The sequence below is a fragment of the Pleurodeles waltl genome, chromosome 11 (genome assembly GCF_031143425.1).
Source record: "Pleurodeles waltl isolate 20211129_DDA chromosome 11, aPleWal1.hap1.20221129, whole genome shotgun sequence".
Taxonomy (NCBI): domain Eukaryota; kingdom Metazoa; phylum Chordata; class Amphibia; order Caudata; family Salamandridae; genus Pleurodeles; species Pleurodeles waltl.
Genome location: NC_090450.1, coordinates 684,366,423 through 684,387,721, shown reverse-complemented (window position 1 = coordinate 684,387,721; position 21,299 = coordinate 684,366,423). Strand labels below are relative to the sequence as shown.

At 42.5% G+C, this 21,299-nt stretch overlaps 1 protein-coding gene across 1 annotated transcript in view; it reads left to right on the top strand.

The window, feature by feature from the left end:
* Nucleotides 1–21,299, top strand: part of LOC138266661 (pyroglutamylated RF-amide peptide receptor-like) — a 1,190,446-nt gene that overhangs the window by 1,094,880 nt on the left and 74,267 nt on the right. The window contains exon 3 of the mRNA XM_069215467.1: nucleotides 19,236–19,297. Coding sequence (XP_069071568.1) covers nucleotides 19,236–19,297 — 62 coding nt within the window. The remainder of the gene's footprint in view (nucleotides 1–19,235; nucleotides 19,298–21,299) is intronic.

Below are 21,299 nucleotides of genomic sequence, written 5' to 3'. Positions count from 1 at the left end.
GAACGCCCACCTTGCAAATCATTGTCGCAATGCAATGCAAGGTGTGTTGGTGCTTCCAGAAAATGATACTAATTCTGATATTTTGATGCTAAACGGGTCTAGCGTCAAAATGTAAAAATAGAGTTAAGGTAGCGCCGCTTTACCGTAAAAGAAATTACTGTAAGGAGGCGCTAAGTTTCCATAAATATGGGCCATGATCTTCAAGAGGATTCCTGTTGCACATATTCCAGGACATCAAAGGTAGGCTTCCTTCATTCATCATGAACCCACTGTGATCCTTTCCTAATGACATGAGGTGTTAACGGCACTCTTTCATGACTAAGTGCGATATCCCTGTAGGCCACAAAATCGCACTATTGTGTTGGCTAGAGAAAGTCAATGCTACACATAAAAGATGTATAGCACTTGCACTGCAGATAGTTAAAGGATAGTGTTACTTGCTGAAGGGGTTAGGAGTAGACACCCGACTCGCCAGAATTGGCTTAACACATTAACAAACTGCAAATAACTAGTTGAACACTATGCTGAGCAGTTGGCATTTGTGAACTATACTACCCCGTGACCGCCACTGGAATTGTGCTACTGTCCCCTTAATGTTCATTTGGGTCTTCCTGATGGGCACCCACAAGTTGGGTAGGGATGTATAATTTATGCCAAGGACACTCTACGTGACAATGCATCCCTCTGATTGTTGGTTTGTACTCAAATGAAAAAAAAATATGTAATATTAAAAAACCCATGTGGAAAAATAAGAATGTGTTAGGGAAGAGAGATATTATATGGGGTCCTCTTCCCTGCACATATTTCACTTGGTAAAAAACTGGTGAAATTGGTGTGTGTAAAAACTGCAATATTTGTAGTTTAGCAGCTTGGAATGGGGTGAAACATCTACAACTATCACTTTATTTCTGTTTCTATCCTGAAGATCTAGGGATGGGAAAGTAAAACCGTAACACAAGGAGAAAGCTGAATACTGCAGTATCGGTATTTCCACAGGTGGCATTTCATCCTAGGAGGACTGTGGATCCCGTTAAGATGTCAGCAAAATAATGTTTAGGTTTCAGCATCACAAAGTTAAGCGAATCAAAATAAAGTAGTGAATGTCATAACAATCCTTTGCTAATAATAATATATATTTGTTATAGTGTTCAGTACTGCGCCTTTTGCCATTAGGCTTACTTTCCATTTCACAAAATACACAGATTAGTGAGTCTGCAAACCCCTCAACTATAACTGAGAGGGGGGAGATTCTTAAAGAGTTATATTACACCAGAATGGTTGTAGCCTTGTGTGAGTCAAACAAAGTAAAATTAATACTTCTAAGGTTCACTGGCGTACCATAAGCCCACACAGTCCCGCAGTGTGGGGGGGGGGGGGGGGGGGGGGGGCAGGCTCCAGGGGCCCCCTCAGCTCAGTACACTCACTGACTCACTAACTGGGTCTGGGACCAGTTAGTTTATAGTTGCTATCGTGAGCACGTTCACATAATATTACACACGGGGGATGCATGCTGCGCGCGCCGCTGCGTGGTCTTCAGGGTAGGGTACAGGGTGGGGCAGGGCGGGTGCGACTGTATTGTGTCATGCGCACTTGGCTGTGAAATCTGCATGTGCAGTGGCTGTTGCGACCATAATATTTTCAGCTGTTTGCCACCTGAGCATTGCGTCTCCCACCGAAGCTGTAGGTCACAGGTGAGAGTGAAATGAGACGAGACGTATTCCCTATATCACAATCACGTATTGTTCTCTCTTCTCTGCAGTGGAGTAGGGGGCTGCTGTATTAAGGGACCCGGGGTTGCCACAGCCAGACAGATAACTTGATTATGCAGACTTCACTTACTGTTCACACCACGCAAGGGATGGACCTAGAACAAAAAGGTACATTTTATTCATAACCTTCGCGCAGCAACAGGCAGAGACTGTTGCATCCATTAAAGGCCGATGTAGTTTTCTGATAAAGACAGATGGGCCATCGGCTAATGTGATGTTTTAATTATCCCGTGTGCTGGCAGGTCTAGGCCCGTGAAAAAGATATTTCAGTACTAAGTTCAGCAAACCAGAACTGTAGCCAAGGCACAGAAGATGAAACTCTGCATAAGTGTTTCTGAGGTTATATTTTTATTACAAGTGTGCTCACATTACATTCCCTCAGTGTGAAATATGACCTACGTGAAAGAGCGTCATGCTGCAGAAACGAACACTACGTATACATCTAGGCCCGACTGGTCGTATCAGGAGGCTGGAAGGGGGGCACTTTTGTTACTTGGGGGGGGGTTGTAGCAGTGTAGCAGTTTTAAAAGCACTGCAAAGTTTCTTGTATATACGACAGTTCAGGCAGCAATAAGTGTGCCAAGAGAACAGGTGATTAACGTACTTGCTGGAGAGAGATCAGAGTTTTGTCTAGTAGCAGTTTTGACTCATCTATGGTAGCGCAGAGGGTCAATATGCCTCCTGCAAAGAGCAAGTATTATGCAGATTACCCAACAGTGCTGCTGTGCCGAGGACCTAACCACTACGTCCTCGGGACACAGCCCAAAGGGAGTGCTCTCGCTCCCTCTGTGTGCTTCCCCCCACCCCCCCAAGTCAGGGATGGAAGGGGAAGCCCTTCCCCTTCCACCCCTGACCCCCCCACCCCCTGTGTGATGTCAGCGCACGAGCTTGCGCTGATTTGTCACAGGGTCTCTCCAGCGCGATTGAAAGAGAAATGCTCAGCATTTTTCTTTCAATCACGTGGGGGAGGCCCGGAGAGGCTTCAAAGGAAAGGAAATATATTTCCTTCTCTTTGAAGTCTCTCCCAGCATTTTCAAAAGCCTTTTGAAACCCCACTAGACACCAGGGATTTTTTTTTTTTATTGGAAATGGACATAAGGGAGCGACCCCTTGGGCAAGGGTCACTCCCAGGGGGGGCATTTTTTTGGGAAGGATCTGCCTATTATTAGACCGATCTGCCCCCAGGGGGGGGGAAACCTCTAGGCACCAGGGATAAAAAATTTTTTTCCCTTTTTGTTTTGTTTTGGTTCTTTTTTAGGTGGGGAGCGACCCCTTAGGCAAGGGTCGCTCCCCTAGGGGGCAAATTATATTTAGTCCATTTCTGCCCCCTTTGGGGGCAGATTGGCCGATTTTAGGTCAATCTGCCCCCCTTGGGGGCAGAAACCACTAGGCACCGGGGATTTTTTTTTTGGCGCCAATGTCACGCAGGGGGAGCGACCCCGTAGGCAAGGGTCGCTCCCGGGGGGGGTTGGGGGGCGGGGCAAATTTATTTTAGGCCATTTCTGACCCCCCGGGGGCAGATCAGCCTATTGTTATTAGGCCGATCTGCCCCCAGGGAGGGCAGAAACCTCTAGGCGCCAGGGCAAAATTTTTTGGGGTGTTTTTTTTTTGTTTGTTTGTTTTTTCAGAGATGGGGAGCGACCCATTAGGCAAGGGTCGCTCCCCTGGGGGGCAAATTGTATTTAGACCATTTCTGCCCCCCTTGGGGGCAGATTGGCCGATTTTAGGTCAATCTGCCCCCAAGGGGGCAGAAACCACTAGGCACCGGGGATTTTTTTTTTGGCACCAATGTCATGCAGGGGGAGCGACCCCGTAGGCAAGGTTCGCTCCCGGGGGGGGGGAATTTATTTTAGGCTATTTCTGCCCCCCGGGGGGCAGATCGGCCTATTGTTATTAGGCCGATCTGCCCCCAGGGGAGGCAGAAACCTCTAGGCGCCAGGGCAAATTTTGTTTTTGTGTGTTTTTTTTGTTTGTTTGTTTTTTCAGAGATGGGGAGTGACCCACTAGGCAAGGGTCGCTCCCCTGGGGGGCAAATTGTATTTAGACCATTTCTGCCCCTCTTGGGGGCAGATTGGCCGATTTTAGGTCAATCTGCCCCCAAGGGGCAGAAACCACTAGTCACCAGGGATTTTTTTTTTGGCGCTAATGTCACGCAGGGGGAGGACCCCGTAGGCAAGGGTCGCTCCCGGGAGGATTTGGGGGGTGGGGGGGCAAATTTATTTTAGCCCATTTCTGCCCCCCCGGGGGCAGATTGGCCTATTGTTAATAGGCCGATCTGCCCCCAGGGGGGACAGAAACCTCTAGGCCCCAGGGCAAATTTCTTTTTTGTGTTTTTTTTTTGTTTGTTTTTTCAGAGATGGGGAGCGACCCATTAGGCAAGGGTCGCTCCCCTGGGGGGCAAATTGTATTTAGATAATTTCTGCCCCCCTTGGGGGCAGAAACCACTAGGCACTGGGGATATTTTTTTTTTGGCGCCAATGTCACGCAGGGGCTGCAACTCCGTAGGTAAGGGTCGGTCCCGGGGGGGGTTAGGGGGGTGGGGGACAAATTATTCTAGGCCATTTCTGCCCCCCCTGGGGCCGGCTGAGCTAGAGGGCAAAATCCACAGGTAGGCACTGTTTTCTATGAAAAAATGTGATGTGTCCACGTTGTGTTTTGGGCCATTTCCTGTCGCGGGCGCTAGGCCTACCCACACAAGTGAGGTATAATTTTTATCGGGAGACTTGGGAGAACGCTGGGCAGAAGAAAATTTGTGTCTCCTCTCTGATTCCAGAACTTTCTGTCACCAAAATGTGAGGAAAACGTGTTTTTTTTGCCACAATTTGAGGTTTGCAAAGGATTCTGGGTACCAGAACCTGGTCAGAGCCCCACAAGTCACCCCATCTTGGATTCCCCTAGGTCTCTAGTTTTAAAAAATGTACAGGTTTGGTAGGTTTCCCTAGGTGCCGGCTGAGATAGAGGCCACTATCTACAGGTAGGCACTTTGCAAAAAACATCTCTGTTTTCTTTGAAGAAATGTGATGTGTCCACGTTGCGTTTTGGGGCATTTCCTGTCGCGGGCGCTAGGCCTACCCACACAAGTGAGGTATCATTTTTATCGGGAGACTTGGGGGAACACTGGGTGGAAGGAAATTTGTGGCTCCTCTCTGATTCCAGAACTTTCTGTCACCAAAATTTGAGGAAAATGTGTTTTTTTAGCCAAATTTTGAGGTTTGCAAAGGATTCTGGGTAACAGAACCTGGTCAGATCCCCACAAGTCTCCCCATCTTGGATTCCCCTAGGTCTCTAGTTTTAAAAAATGCACAGGTTTGGTAGGTTTCCCTAGGTGCCGGCTGAGCTAGAGGCCAAAATCTACAGGTAGGCACTTTGCAAAAAACACCTCTGTTTTCTTTAAAAAAATTTGATGTGTCCACGTTGCGTTTTGGGGCATTTCCTGTCACGGGCGCTAGGCCTACCCACACAAGTGAGGTATCATTTTTATCGGAAGACTTGGGGGAACGCTGGGTGGAAGGAAATTTGTGGCTCCTCTCTGATTCCAGAACTTTCTGTCACCAAAATTTGAGGAAAATGTGTTTTTTTAGCCAAAGTTTGAGGTTTGCAAAGGATTCTGGGTACAGAACCTGGTCAGAGCCCCACAGGTTACCCCATCTTGGATTTCCCTAGGTCTCTAGTTTTAAAAAATGTACAGGTTTGGTAGGTTTCCCTAGGTGCCGGCTGAGATAGAGGCCACAATCTACAGGTAGGCACTTTGCAAAAAACACCTCTGTTTTCTTTGAAGAAATGTGATGTGTCCATGTTGCGTTTTGGGGCATTTCCTGTCGCGGGCGCTAGGCCTACCCACACAAGTGAGGTATCATTTTTATCGGGAGACTTGGGGGAACGCTGGGTGGAAGGAAATTTGTGGCTCCTCTCTGATTCCAGAACTTTCTGTCACCAAAATTTGAGGAAAATGTGTTTTTTTAGCCAAAGTTTGCGGTTTGCAAAGGATTCTGGGTAACAGAACCAGGTCAGAGCCCCACAAGTCACCCCATCTTAGATTCCCCTAGGTCTCTAGTTTTCAAAAATGCACAGGGTTGGTAGGTTTCCCTAGGTGCCGGCTGAGCTAGAGGCCAAAATCTACAGGTAGACACTTTGCAAAAAACACCTCTGTTTTCTTTAAAAAAATGTGATGTGTCCACGTTGCGTTTTGGGGCGTTTCCTGTTGCGGGCGCTAGGCCTACCCACACAAGTGAGTTATCATTTTTATCGGGAGACTTGGGGGAACATAGATGAGCAAAACAAGTGTTATTGCCCCTTGTCTTTCTCTACATTTTTTCCTTCCAAATATAAGAGAGTGTGTAAAGTAGACATCTATTTGAGAAATGCCCTGTAATTCACATGCTAGTATGGTCACCCCGGAATTCAGAGATGTGCAAATAACCACTGCTCCTCAACACCTTATCTTGTGCCCTTTTTGGAAATACAAAGGTTTTCTTGATAGCTATTTTTCACTCTTTATATTTCAGCAAATGAATAGCTGTATACCCTTTTTATAGTGAAAACGCATTGCAGGGTGCAGCTCATTTATTGGCTCTGGGTACCTAGGGTTCTTGATGAACCTACAAGCCCTATATATCCCGCAACCAGAGGAGTCCAGCAGACGTAATGGTATACTGCTTTTGAAACTCTGACATTGCAGGAAAAAGTTACAGAGTAAAACGTAGAGAAAAAGTGATGTTTTTTTCACCTCAATTTCAATATTTTTCTTTTTCAGTTGTTATTTTCTGTAGGAAAACCTTGTAGGATCTACACAAATGACCCCTTGCTGAATTCAGAATTTTGTCTACTTTTCAGAAATGTTTAGGTGTCTGGGATCCAGCATTGGTTTCACGCCCATTTCTGTCACTGACTGGAAGGAGGCTGAACGCACAATTTTTTTTAAAAATGGGGTATGTCCCAGTAAAATGCCAAATTTGTGTTGAAAAATTGGGTTTTCTGATTCAAGTCTGCCTGTTCCTGAAAGCTGGGAAGCTGGTGATTTTAGCACCGCAAACCCTCTGTTGATGCCATTTTCAGGGAAAAAACCACAAGCCTTCTTCTGCAGCCACTTTTTCCCATCTTTTTTAAAAAAACGACATTTTCAGTGTATTTTGGCTAATTTCTTGGCCTCCTTCAAGGGAACCCACAAAGTCTGGGTACCTCTAGAATCCCTAGGATGTTGGAAAAAAAGGACAAAAATTTGGCTCGGCTAGCTTATGTGGCCAAAATATTATGAAGGTCTAAGCGCGAACTGCCCCAAATAGCCAAAAAAAGGCTCGGCACAGGAGGGGGGAAAGGCCTGGCAGCGAAGGGGTTAACTTTTTGCCTCTGTTTCCCAGGTTGTTGATGTGTGCTGGACTCTGTTTTTGCTGTTTTTGTTACTCTGGGCACTTTACCACTGCTAACCAGTGCTAAAGTGCAAGTGCTCTTTTACAAAATGTGTATGTAATTGGCTTATCCATGACTGGCATATTTGATTTACTAGTAAGTCCCTAGTAAAGTGCACTAGAGGTGCCCAGGGCCTATAAATCAGATGCTACTAGTGGGCCTGCATCACTGGTTGTGCCACCCACATGAGTAGCCCTGTAATCATGTCTCAGACCTGCAGTTGCAGTGTTTGTGTGTGCAGTTTTAAACTGTAAATTCGACTTGACGAGTGTACCCACTTGCCAGGCCTAAATCTTCCCTTTTTCTACATGTAAGGCACCCCTAAGGTAGGCCCTAGTTAGCCCCAACGGCAGGATGCAGTGTATGGTTAAGGTAGGGCACATAGTAATATGTTTTATATTTCCTGACAGTGAAATATTGCTAAATTCGTTTTTCACTGTAAGGCCTGTCCCACTCATAGGTTAACATGGAGGCTACCTTTAAATATGATTAAAGTGTGGATTCCCTTTGGGAAAGGATAGGCATGTGGAGTTTGGGGTCTCTGAGCTCACAATTTAAAAATACATCTTTTAGTAAAGTTGATTTTAAGACTGTGTGTTTGAAAATGCCACTTTTAGAAAGTGTTCATTTTCTTGCTTAAACCATTTCTGTGACTCTGCCTGTTTGTGGATTCCCTGTCTGGGTCAGTTTGACAGTTGGGCTGGTTGCACCTCTCACTAGACAGTGACACAAAGGGAGCTGGGTTGTAGCCTGCATATCCTGATGAGCCATCTGTGCTAGGAGGGAGTGGAGGAGTGGTCACTTACACCTGAAAGGGCTGTGCCTGCCGTCACACAATGCAATCTCCAACCCCTTGGTGAGTGTCTGGGTCCTGGCCTGGGCAAGGTAGGATTTCACAATCAAGAGAGACTTTGCTTTTAAGTAGGCCTACTTCAAAGGAGAAAATGGGTATAAGAAGGGCACCCAAAACCACAGACTTTAGAATACTTCTTGAAACCAAAAGAAACCTCTGCCTGGAGAAGAGCTGAACAGCTGAGGATGAAGAGCTGCCTTGACTTCTGACTGAGCTTTGTGGAGCTATCCTGCAGGTGCTGCTTCTGCCTGTGCTAGAGGACAAAGACTGGACTTTGTGTTGCCTTCCTTCTTGTGAAGATCTCCAAGGGCTTGATTTAGAGCTTGCCTCCTGTTGTTTGAAGTCTCAGGGACAGCAAAGACTTCTCTCTACCAGCACCTGGAGTATCTGGAGAGACTCCTACCCTGCCAAGTGGTGCCCATCCAGTTCCTGGGACCCTGAAAGGAGAAGCTGGCTGCCCAAGAGTGAGAAATCCACGCACAGAACGCCTTGCGGGGAAAAGATCGAGGGAACTCCGATCTGTGGCTGAAAAATTGACGCTCCGCCGGCTATGCGGCTGAAAATCGACACTCACCTAAAACGCAACCGGAAGATTGATGCCCGTGGTTGGAGAAACGACACGCAGCATCGCTGACGGAGGCTGGTGATATCAGAACCCACGCTGTGTGGTGTTTGGATCATCGTGTGGCTGGATTCCCGACACAATCACCGCTGGGAGTGTAAAAACAACACAAGGCATGCCCGGACCCGTGTGGCGACCAAATTGTTGCATCGCTCACCTGCGGAGAGAAGAAACAACGCACGCCGACTTGACTGAGGGAGAAACGACACAAGGTCTCGCTAGTGAGTGATATCGACGCATCCCAAGCCCTTTTTGACACACACTCGCCTGTGAGGGGTTATTTTTGATGCAGCCAAGGTACTTTTTCACGCTAACAGTGTTAGTGTGTGTTTAAAATTACATGAAGACTCTTTTTGCATTTTTAGTGATAACCTGACTTGTGTATTGTGGATTTTTGTCATTTTGGTCTTGTTTTGTTTAGATAAATATTTTCTATTTTTCTAAACTGGTGTGTCATTTTGTAGTGTTTTCATTAAGTTACTGTGTGTGTTGGTACAAATATTTTACACCTAGCACTCTGAAGTTAAGCCTACTGCTCGTGCCAAGCTACGAAGGGGGTAAGCAGGGGTTAGCTGAGGGTGATTTTTTACCCTGATTAGAGTGAGGGTCCTTGCTTGGACAATGGGTAACCTGACTGCCAACCAATGACCCCATTTCTAACAACACGTAAAATTAATTGTTGCTATATGTGTGTGTGATGTAAAGTGCTCCAACAGCCTATGTTGGTAAGATAGGTGCTATCACTGGCTTAACCTTAGACCCTGCAGTCCCCCAAACTCCAGGGGCCCCCCCTCAGCACAGTATACTGTGCACAGATGGCAGGCCCCTGCTTGAGAGATCCTGAGTGGGTTGGCAGGGAGTAGGCCCTCAATGTACTTTGCAGGGGGGGGTCTCAAGTTTCATTACTCCACTGCTTTGGGTACTGACATTCCTTAAACCTGTGTTTCCTCATAGTATTTCGTTACTGTCCAGTCTCTTTCTGAACTTCCTCCAGAATATGTTGGTGCTGCAAAACCAGCCACACACCTAGTTCCAATCCCACTTATGGCTAACACAAGGAATCTTTTCAAGGAATCTATAAGGGACACTGCGGAATGAGGTGCTGAATAAAATAAGCAGATATTGGGGATATTTGGATGGCATTTTGGGCTTCTTAGCAGGATAAGACGGGAGGAGAAAGAAAGGAGCCCTCATCATGGAAATGCTTGTACATTCTACACCAAAACCATTGCCTCAGTGTATTCTACCGCACAGCCATGATAGGTTTTCAAAAAGACACTGCCATAATTGTGAGTAATAGCGAGATGTGATAATGCAAAGTTACATGTAAGGTGGACGTTGTGCGCTACAAATTACTGTTACTTACTTACTATCACTAAAGAGTACAATTTTTTTTTCCATAAAGACCTCATGGAGGAAACTGACTCCATAATTACTGGACTCAAGAATCTACAGAAAAGAGAGTGGAAACTCTGAAAAGTGCAGTAAACGAAAGAACAAGTGACCAACTGTCGGTCCTAATCACTGTGTAGGCAGAGGAAAACATCATATTGTGAGCTAATTTGAAGGACCCTGGAAAATACATCAAAGCAGAACTTGCAAAACAGATCAAGCAGAAAAACATTAGCATCATCGGAGACCATCCAGCGGGGCGGAAGATAAATTAAATTCAGTCATTCGTGCAGAAACTGGTTGACACCATCCTTGGTCAGATAGGCACCGTTCTAGTACAGCTAGAATGAACACACACACAGATACCAAAATGTTCTGGACCACTGGTCCCATAGGATACTCTAACAGGAGGCAACATTTTGGAAATGAAGCAGCACATAACGGACACAATGCGAATATGGGCAGATGGTGAGCTACTTTCTGAGGGCCATCAGGTACAACTCTTTTAGGATTCATAAGTGCACAGCACAGCAGAAATACAAAGCATTCAACTAGGGACTGACCATTCAATTATCAAAAATATAGTACTGTTGGGGTTTTGACTGATATTAAATTGGCAAGAAAAGAACTATGCAATGAAATCTCTTCAGGAGACAAAGAAGTATCCACATATAGAGGAGGTGGGGCACTGAGAAAAGTGAAGTACTGTTTCAACCACAGGCAAGAACAGAGCCTGATTTATCAGTCTTGTGCAGTAAAGTGGCAAGGCAACCAGTATGAGAAGGACATTGCTGTAGAGAGGACGAGAAAGTGAACAACATTAATTACACTTACGGCTTTGAGGCCTAGTCACAAAATGCATTTTCTAGGACATTTAGTTGCCCACAAGAGTGCTACTAAAGTGCTACTAAATGCTATTTACATACCTAGATTTGGAAGTCAACAGCTCTGCCTCTCTTATCTTTTATGTTTGGAAATCTTCACATCTGCAAAGATCTTTGCATATGTAGGCATATATTTTAGAAGAAAATGTGAGCAGTACAGGGAGGACTGGCTGGAAATTGAGGAATACTACTACTAAAGGAGAAGGGCTTGGAACTTGAAGAATACTACTACTAAAAGGGAAAGGTTAAGGGAGGGGTATGGAGGGCTAAGGGAGGGGTTTAAGGAGGGAAATGCACCCGCCCACAAGAGAGTAAGCCTATTCCTAGACCCGAACAGCCCATGCATAGTTACTACAGCCAAAAAGGACCCAAAACAGTCACAAATGCACAGCTCAAAGCTGGAGTAAGTCCTTTACCACACATGATCAACCAGTAGTACTGCAGCATCCTCCTATGGTAATAAATGGAGGTGGGAACGTAAAATAAAATCCCATAGAAAATAAAATTAAATTAACATATTTTAACATTTTGAAAATATAAATATATTTAATTGAATGTTACCAAAAATATTTAAATATTATTAGGTTATTACAAAATAAGTTCATTACATTTTATAATTTAAAAATAAATGCAACACTTTTTTTAATTAAAATAATTAAATTAATTTACATCAATTCTGTACACAACTTTACTCATTTTTACTATATAATTAATAAATATACATTTATATTTTGGCGGGATGCTTTACTTAAATCATGAGAAAATAATTTCATTATAAAGTGAGAAATTTGATTAACATTACTGCAACACTGTGTAAAAGTTTATTCTGCATTCAAAATAAATATTTTGAATTATTAGCAAATTATATTTATCACAAAAATATTTTTTGTATTTTTAAAAACTTTAATAAATGTTTAACTTTCTTCCTATACTTTAACAGACAGAGATACCTATGTATTTTGAAAAGTTATTTGTAGTAACTTTACACTCAGATATTAGGTGCCTCCCCCTGAATTCAAGGTTTGGAGGCATGTCAGCCTACACTTTGTAGTAAATTTTCACTTGTAAATGTTGAATAACTTAAAGTAGTTAACTTACTATGAAGTGTAAGAGTACATTTACATGTGTAGATTTACTCATGTGCAAGTTTACCTTTATGAATAGGCTCTAATGAGTTAGAGAAAGAAGCACCAAACTGTTTTTGTGGCACTGCTAGCTCCGAGAAATAAGGACTGAGAGAGTTTTAGTTGAATTAAGATTATAGGATCCCATGGTCATAAGTGGCCAGAGAATGAGGAAGGCTATATGTTAACATCACAGAGAGTCCAGTTGGAAAGTTTGGAACCGAGATACAATACGAGGAAGAGGAACATAAGAGAGGACAATGTTAAATTCAATATTGGGGTTTTCATGGTTGGTATTGCGAGAGATGTATTGGAAAAGGGGGAGGGGATATAGTGATTGGTTCTGTTAAGTTAAATTTACCAAGGGGTAATAGGGTATCAATGAACAGAGATCACAGAATGAAGGATGGCTGTGGAGGGCTGATGTTAGTATTTGCATTGTTGTTATGAGCTCTTAAAAACCAAGGCATAGTTTGCATGTTCTGAACCCATAACTAATTGTTTAGACTGCCACTTTGACATTCCATAAAACACCATGTAAAATGGTTGGGATATTGCATTCCCTGAAGAAGGCAAAATGGAATGTATGTTTGCTACAAGAAGCACACCTGCTCAGAAAGGTTTGGGGCAGAAATAAATCATGTTCATTTATTCAGCAATTTAACCCATCTGTCAATAGACAACAAACAGTTAACCTTGCTGCTATGATTTGTCATCTAAACATTTTTAACGTACAGGTAGGAAGACAGGTTAGCTTCAGTATTTAGGGATAAAAAGAAAATAGGGGAAACAATTCTACATTACAAACTTTGGCGAAAAGGTAGAAGACATGCTCTCGTAAACAGTAAAGGCAAGTTAAAGCAAAAATGAAAAAGACAGTGTCATTGTTGATTTATGGCGGCACTGAAGGAATGCTATCCTAGTAGCCCTGAAAGCCTAAAACATATTTGGCAGGGTTACTGACACATTCTAAGCAAACATTAAGGAGTGTAGTGGTGGGTGGGAGTTCAGTTAAGGCTACTTGTCTCTCCCTGGCAGCAAAGACGAGAAGAGATGAAATGCTATAAGGCTCAGCCCATATATCAAGAACAAGGTAGGGTTGTCCTCTCTTTCTACTGTTGTTTGCCAAGACCTTGTGTCCAGTGGGTCAGGCAGATAATGTGGAAGTGGCCATCACAGGTTTCAGTGGCTTTTAGTGGTACTGGCAAAAAAAAACAGCGGCTTGTGACCTCATCCTTCTGAACAAATATAGGTGCTAACTAGCAATGAAACACGATCTGCAGCTGTAGGGGAACTACATGGTATATTTTTGAATGAACATTGCTCCCACAATAGACATACCACTACAAGCAAATTTCTATTAGACATAGTGAAGAAGCAATTGTGGATAGGGTAACTCACACTTGTGCTTTTGGTTCTGGTGTGTTGCAACAATTAAGATGACAGTGCTGCCAAGGCTTTCATTACTTAGTTCAGGTGATTGGGCTTTCTGAGCGCCAAGCGTTTCTCAAGGGGGTCCAAACATCATTTAAGACTTATGTGCTTTATTTACAGTTTGGAAGAGTGAGAGAACCATCTAAAATTGAATGGTCTCCCCTCACCACCCCCATCACTTCAATTAGAGGTGGGGAATCCACCAGGCTTTCAACAGTGATACTTCAGCAGGCTCTTCCATCACAGACCTTAGACATGCTGCCCATTCGCCAGAGTGTCCCTAGCCTATGAATGATTGGAGTAATGTCTTGTTTAAGTTTGAGGTTGAAATGTTAATTTGTCCTTACTGATCCACCACGTGCCTAATGCTTACTCGGGCAGTGCAAGACATAGTTGTGCTCAACAAACAGGTAGAAATCCTCTGTGCATCAGGAATATTTCATTTTTGGTGGGTGTTGAACAGGTCGCTATAACATGGCTGCCAGACCTGCATTACACAAAATATTCCTGCGGTGTCAGCAGAGGCAATTTTATCAACAATGTCTCATCCGAGTGCTAGGAAAGTTTCAAAATGGTGGGCAGTCTGCTGTGGGAGGAGCAGTGACAGGGACTCTGCTGACCCAGCAGGCTGCAGGACTGCTCTCTAGGGTGTAAATGCCCCACTACACATGACAAGCAAAGGTCTGAGGATGTCAAGGATGCAAAGGATAAAACGGGAGTTCCAGATATGCTTGGATATTTTCAGGCAGAGCAACAACATTTTTTAGAGTAATCGAGCATTACATTTTTTTGAGCAATTGAGCATTGATCATATTGCTAACTGATCAATGTGCGTGATTCTATAGGTAACGAAAAAGGAAGAATAAGAAGTGATGTCCAGGGTACCACCTAACATGATTCACACTTGAGGTGTGTGATAAGGTATTATTGGGGGTCCAGTTTCACTGCCTTCCCCATTCAAGCCAATAGAGTAAAATCCATAATTGACCCCGAACATGAAGGGCAATGCTTATGTGAAATGGAAGGCAGAGGAATGTACAAAAGCTGAGATTTATTCAAGGGTGAAACTATGAAATACTTTCAGCAACTCTTATCTGCACGTCATCTCCTGGATACTAAATGATCCAGATACTATCAGCTGGGACACTGGCGCTACACTCAAGGGTAATAAAAATGCCACAGTCGTCAGCATTTGGGAACAGGATGCAGTAACAAGACAATGACTCAAACTTTGAGTCAGATATTTATAGGTTGTTAACTCAGGATACACGGAAAAGCAAAACATGTTTTTACATATTGGGAAAGGAACGAGGCAAGCAACTTAGTGAGGAGGAGTTCATAATGTGGCTTGCGGTGTTTCTGGCAGAGATCTCAGGGATAAGGTATCCAAAGTACTATTCTTGGGTCGCTAATATGGCTTATATTATAACTCTCGACATATGAATATATTCACGGAAGTAGGTCTTACAAATAGTAGTGCATGTGAAATGTGAATATTAATATTGCAGGAGCTCTGCAGTTCCTTGGAAACATACTTTTGGTGCCCTGGTGGATTAGTGCACGCAGTGAAGCAAAAATACCTATTCTGTTCGCAAGGCAAACAAAGTGCAAACACAACGCTGAACTGCCACCCTCCCACTTGCTAAATCTGGCCCGTGTTTTCCAGAGAACATTCGGATAAAGGTCATTTTCTAGAAAAATACATATATTTTTCTTATACAGGAAATCATATGAACGAAGTACAGTTAGCAAAAGTAAAGACGAAGACAAAAATCCTTTTACCCCAAATACCAAAAATAAGAGAAGAGAACACCTACAAATTGTAGACTTTCCCACAGGATCTGCATGAATTTCAGTATGTTTGAGACATGCATAAACATCCCAAGCAATACTCTCAGAAATCTTTACAGATCACAGATTTTCCATGGTTACCCCCAACGTCCAGTGAGAATAGTATTCTAAGCTAAGGGGTTCAGGATTAGGACAGCCAGCCATCCACCAAAAACGGACAGATGCCTCTTTCTGCCCATTCGCACTTCTACTTCCTCATTCTGAGATAATGATGAGTTGAGAGAATCCTTGGTGCCTGACGGCATTTCTTCAGCTGGCTGTGCTGTTGGAAACCCTTTGCCAGCTGTTTACTTGGCAGAGGATGGCTAGGTTATCTGTGTCGGAAGGCCTTGATATTTATAGTAGGGCTTCAAATTCTATTTTTTTGTTTTGAAATCACACTGATAGGCGTGGAAGTGGTAAGCAATAAAATACAACATTGAATCCTATGTGCTAGGCGAAAATGCCCAGTGTATCAGGGACATTTGTGGAATCGCATTTTCCTGGGACCCATTTTGGGCCTGTTGGGCACTGTGATACCCAATGACAACTAGGCCTGTATCTTTTGAACAACTCATGACCTACATGAAGTTTGGTTACTGATATATTTTACTTTTGCTCGGAATGCATTTTGTTGCAAGGCTTGCTATTAGAATAGCCTCCATGAAATATCACTGCATGCTCGCTGAAGCAATCTTTCTTTAGAAATGTACCATCCTGTGTACGTGTTTTTCTCAGTTCTGTAGAAAAATGTATCACGCAATATTAGCCATGTAATTATCTTGTCTATGCTTTAATTTACTATATATGTTGCATTATGAAGAATTAACGGTAACACCTTTACCAATGTTGAAGAAATGATCATACAACAATGTCAAGAACCAATGAAATGTACGAACTTCTTTGTGGTTTGATAGCATAAAAGATCATGTGTTAGTTACTTCCTTATTTAGACTGTTCGGGATTGATCCCTCAGGCTGTTCAGTCTCCGTATGCACGTAGTAAATTATTTTATCTCTAAACTCAAGAGCAGGCTGGTCTTTGGTTTCTGAGATGACCTGAGCTGTTTTCACTTCGACACATTGGTACTTTGTTCTGCAGAAACAAAAAATACTGATCTGGTTGACAAAAAAGCATGGCCTTGCCAGCCTTACATTTTCACCAACACTGCTACTGCTTCATCAGCCATAGCAATTTCAGCAAAAATTCCCCAACAACTTTCTCAGCAACTCTAACTATGGTTGGCAGGTCACAGCAAGATTGCTAGAGGCAGGGCATTCAACTAATATGCAGTTTGGTAGCCATTCCACCAAAGTTTAAATGAGGCTCTTAGGTAAATGGCAATATGAATTTACTAATTTACATAATTTGTCCAATTAATTTTATTTCAGGTGGGAAAATCCCATCCCTTACACCCTATCTAGAGCTGCTGGGTACTTCCACACCTATTTTACATCTTTTATCTAGCATTGCATTTGCCTAGGGAATACGTGTACAAATTAAGTACAGACATCAATTGGTATGGTTTGTGAATACTGACAGGTGCTACTCACAAAGGTAAATCTACATGTGTACATTTACTGCAAGTAAATTTACTCTTACACTCCTGAGTAAACTTACCATTGGCTATTCAACATTTATGAATGTAAAGTTACTCCAACTTGTAGACTTATATGTGCCCAACCCATGTAGTAGGGGGCGGAGTCACTAAAAACATGCATGTATTAGCATAAATTTACTACTAGTAGTGATTTTCCAACCGTATTTGATGTCCTGCACACTTGCGGAGATTCTGCAATCGGGGCAGTCATCTCCTTTTTATAAAGTTTATAAAGGATAGGTCAAAATGTAAAAATGTACTATAAGTTTTAAAGAAATTATAAAATCTATATTTATGGTAAATATTAATGTTAATTAATTGTATACATTTATTTTCAATGTAGAACACTATAAAACACCTTAAAGCTTCAAAACATCATTTTAAATTAAAACTGTAGTTTAGATTGTATTAAATTGAAGTAGATTATTTTTCTGCAGTTAAATTTACAAACTAAATTCTCATCAAAAGTAAATAATACATTTTTATTATGCATTAAAATGTATCAAAAGTAATGCATGGAATTAAATAAAAGTGATTATTTATTTTTCATAAAAAGGAATGTTACATTCAGTTTTAAAATTAAAAAAAGATGTTAAACTATTACAAATAATAAATGTGTTTAATTTGTAGGTAATATTTTAACATTAATTTAATTTATATGTATTTATATTTTTTAATAGTTTAAATCGTTTAATTTAATTTAAATTTAGTTCCTATTGAGTTTAATTTAAAGTCCCTACTTTCATTATTTTCCATTGGAGGGTTTTGCAGTACAAGCAGTTGATTATGTGTGGTGTTGGACTTATTTCCAGCTCTGACCTAGAGTATATTTACTCATTGTTTTTGTGTTTATTGGCTCTAGTAACTATAGAAGCACAGTTTGTGAATAGGAATAGGCCTACTCTTTTATGGGTGGGGGCATGCCTCCCTAAACCCCTTTCTAGCCTTCCACAAACCCCTCCTTACTACTCCTTAAGGCCTCCCCTTTATTTGTGAACATTCCCAACTTTCCAGCCACTCCCTTCTGGCCCTTACCATATTTACTACCAAAACATATATTTATGAGTGCGGAGATAAGTGAGGCAGAGACGTCTGCAGTAGGTATGTGAATAGCATTTTGTAGCAACTTAGTAGTACTATTGTAGTGCTACTAAGGGCCATATGTACGAACACATTTTCTCTTTGCTACATCTGGCCCTAAATGTACTACAAAATGCAGTTTGTGAATAACCCCCTCAGTGTTACCCTTCTTTGGGTTTTCACCAACTTCCCATTGGCCACACCAATTTCCACCACTGGAAATACCAATATACTTTCTCCAGTCATTGAGCATGTGGTTGGACATGTGGGCTTTAGGACTGCAAATTCAACTTTTTGCACACTTAAGTGACACATCAGTGATCCACAGTTTTTCGGAGTTGGCCCAATTTGTCAGCACTGGCAGAAATAATTTTGTGTGTGTACTCAGTTGTATTCTACATTTAGAAAATCATTTTTCTCCATCTCTATCAGAACAAGCCTTATCAATACAATAATCTCTGTAGCGTCTGTATATTGGTCCAGCAGCTGAAAGAAAGGATGAGTATCTAAATTGTAAAGTATACAAGAAGTGATGGATAGAATGCTTAAATCTCGGCCACTCATAATCACTCGGGCTGCATCCAAGTCCATCATTATGTTGCACACCATGCCACTTCAGTTTGGATCCGGCTACATCCAAAACAGTCTCAACTCTGCTGCAATGAGGACAGTCTAGCCTGAACTGCCAAGCCAGGTCGTCCCTGAACTGGAACACAAACCACTCAGGACCATTATCGCCCTTGTTATGAGCTCATCTGCCAGGTACTGCTTGGTTATGGCTTGGTTCCAGTGACAGAGTGTGCACAGCACTCACTGTCTTCCCCTGAAGCACTCTTTTGGGTTTCTCAATCACACCCTCAGTTTCTGCACCTGTGCCTGCCTCCCAGATACCAGCCTCATAACTCATCTTAAAATCACCTGCAAATTGGCATATCTTCCATTCCTGGACTCTTGCAATGTCCCTCATTAAGAACTCGGCCAGCCGTTTAATTTAAACTGTGTAGATTTCAAGGTTTCTTCATAAATACCTCTAAAGCCACACAAAAAACAAACAAACATTGCTTGCAGTGACACATTTATATGAAGACAGTATAGGTTTTATCTTCACTTGGATTAACTGTAAACACTTGTCAGGCAGATAGAGACCAGTTCCATCCACAAACAATGCTCACTACAGTCTCTAAAGTGAAAGTTGACCAAAGTGTATGATGAGGCTTACTAATTCTTCTCTTCTTTCCTAGGGTTCGTGTGGACTATTGCGATCATTGTTGGATCCCCCATGCTGCACGTACAGATTCTGGAGGTAAATGCAATCCCAGACTCTGACAATGGTGTTCATTAAAACTGCATCACGCATTAAAGTAAATAGAAAGTAAAACTCCCTGTTAGTTTTGATTAATCAAAGTTTGGTTCTTTAGATGATGGTGGGGAATGCCAAACCTCTTGCTTCTTCCCTCCAACATATAAATCTGAAGCTAATGCATCACCATATCTTTGTCACAGCATGCTAATGGATAAATGAAATAATTATATTTTATTGATTAATGAATTAAAATCATGACAATTGAATAAAAAATTAAATATAAACAAATGAAAGCAACCTTCTATGCAGTTATCATACAATTACCATTTGTCATAATTGGCCTGCAGAAGTGTTCTATGCTGTGGCTTCACTGCAAGGTTCTGCCGGAGTCAGCTTCATAAACTTGAGAAATCTTGAAGTGAGCTGTGCAGGGGTGCTCCACAGGCAGGTATCCGCCGCTAATTTGCACAATCGAATGTCTACTCTTCTCAATAACAGTTTTAACCATTTTTCGGAGCACAATTAAACTAGGCCATACGCAGACCAAATGAATGCGTGATTCCCCTCTTTCCCTACATCGTCGTTCTGCTTCCCCCTTAATCCTGCCGGGCCAAGGCCCTCTTATGGGAGCGCGGCCAGATCGGTACCTCATTAAGGGCCAGATGCAGGAAACACTTTGCGACTCGCAAACGGCAAAATTTGCCGTTTGCGACTCGCAAATGCGTGTTTCCAATGCAGAAATGCATTTTGCGAGTCGGGACCGACTCGCAAAATGCATTTCAGAATCGCAAATAGGAAGGGGTGTTCCCTTCCTATTTGCGATTCTCAGTGGTATGCAATACCATTTCGGTCGCAAATGGTGTCGCAGTTACCATCCACTTGAAGTGGATGGTAATCCACTCGCAAATTGGAAGGGGTCCCCATGGGACCCCTTCCCCTTTGTGAATGGACCACAAATTATTTTTTCAGGGCAGGTAGTGGTCCAAGGGACCACTACCTGCCCTGAAAAAATATCGAAACTAAAGGTTTCGGATTTTTTTTTAAGTGCAGCTCGTTTTCCTTTAAGGAAAATGGGCTACGCTTAAAAAAAAAAAAACTGCTTTATTTAAAAGCAGTCACGAACATGGAGGTCTGCTGACTACAGCAGGCCTCCATGTTTGCGAGTGCCCATAGTGGGTATGGGGCCGCAATTTGCGACCCACCTCATTAATATTAATGAGGTGGGTCTTTGCGACCCCATACCGGCTCGCAGACGGTGTCTGAGACACTGTTCTGCATACCAATTTGCGAGTTGCAAATTGTGAGTCGGAAGGACTCGCAATTTGCAACTCGCAAATTGGATTATTCCACAGTTACTCGGATTCGAGGTTCTAAACAGAGGCTTTTAAGTATGTTGTCCATGGACCGCGTCACTTCCCTTCCCAATTACAGATCATGGCAATGATTTTAACGTGTTTGAGTCTGTCGTTCTCAATTTGATACACTAGGAGAGGAATCTGGATTTGAGCATAAATTTATAGCACACTAAACTCAGTCGATCACAGTTGGCGATGGGAAGTGGCATCCAGTAATGGAAATAGCGAATGGTGAATGCTGAAGTCTAATTTGTCTTACCAGGGCACCAAGGCGTTTCTGTATGCAATCATTGCAGAGAGTAACTCCGCCACAAATTTGGATTCCATTGTTTTACAGAATTTGACAGGTGTTTGCACCCAGTATGGGAACCAATATTGTGGGACAAAATATTGTGTCAAGAATATCCAGGGCAAAAAAATGGGAAAATAAGTTTCAATAGGTAAATAAAGCTTTACAAATCTTCAAGGTCTGTGGATGTGGAGTTAAGAATAATAAAACTATACTTACCTATCTGCACTTACCTTCTCTATATTTTGGTCCTGGACATTTTTGACACAATATTCTTTCCACGCAATATTTTTGGATTGGATATTCTCTCAGTGATCCATTTGACAGTTATTACGGGAAAGCAATGTTTTCTATGATC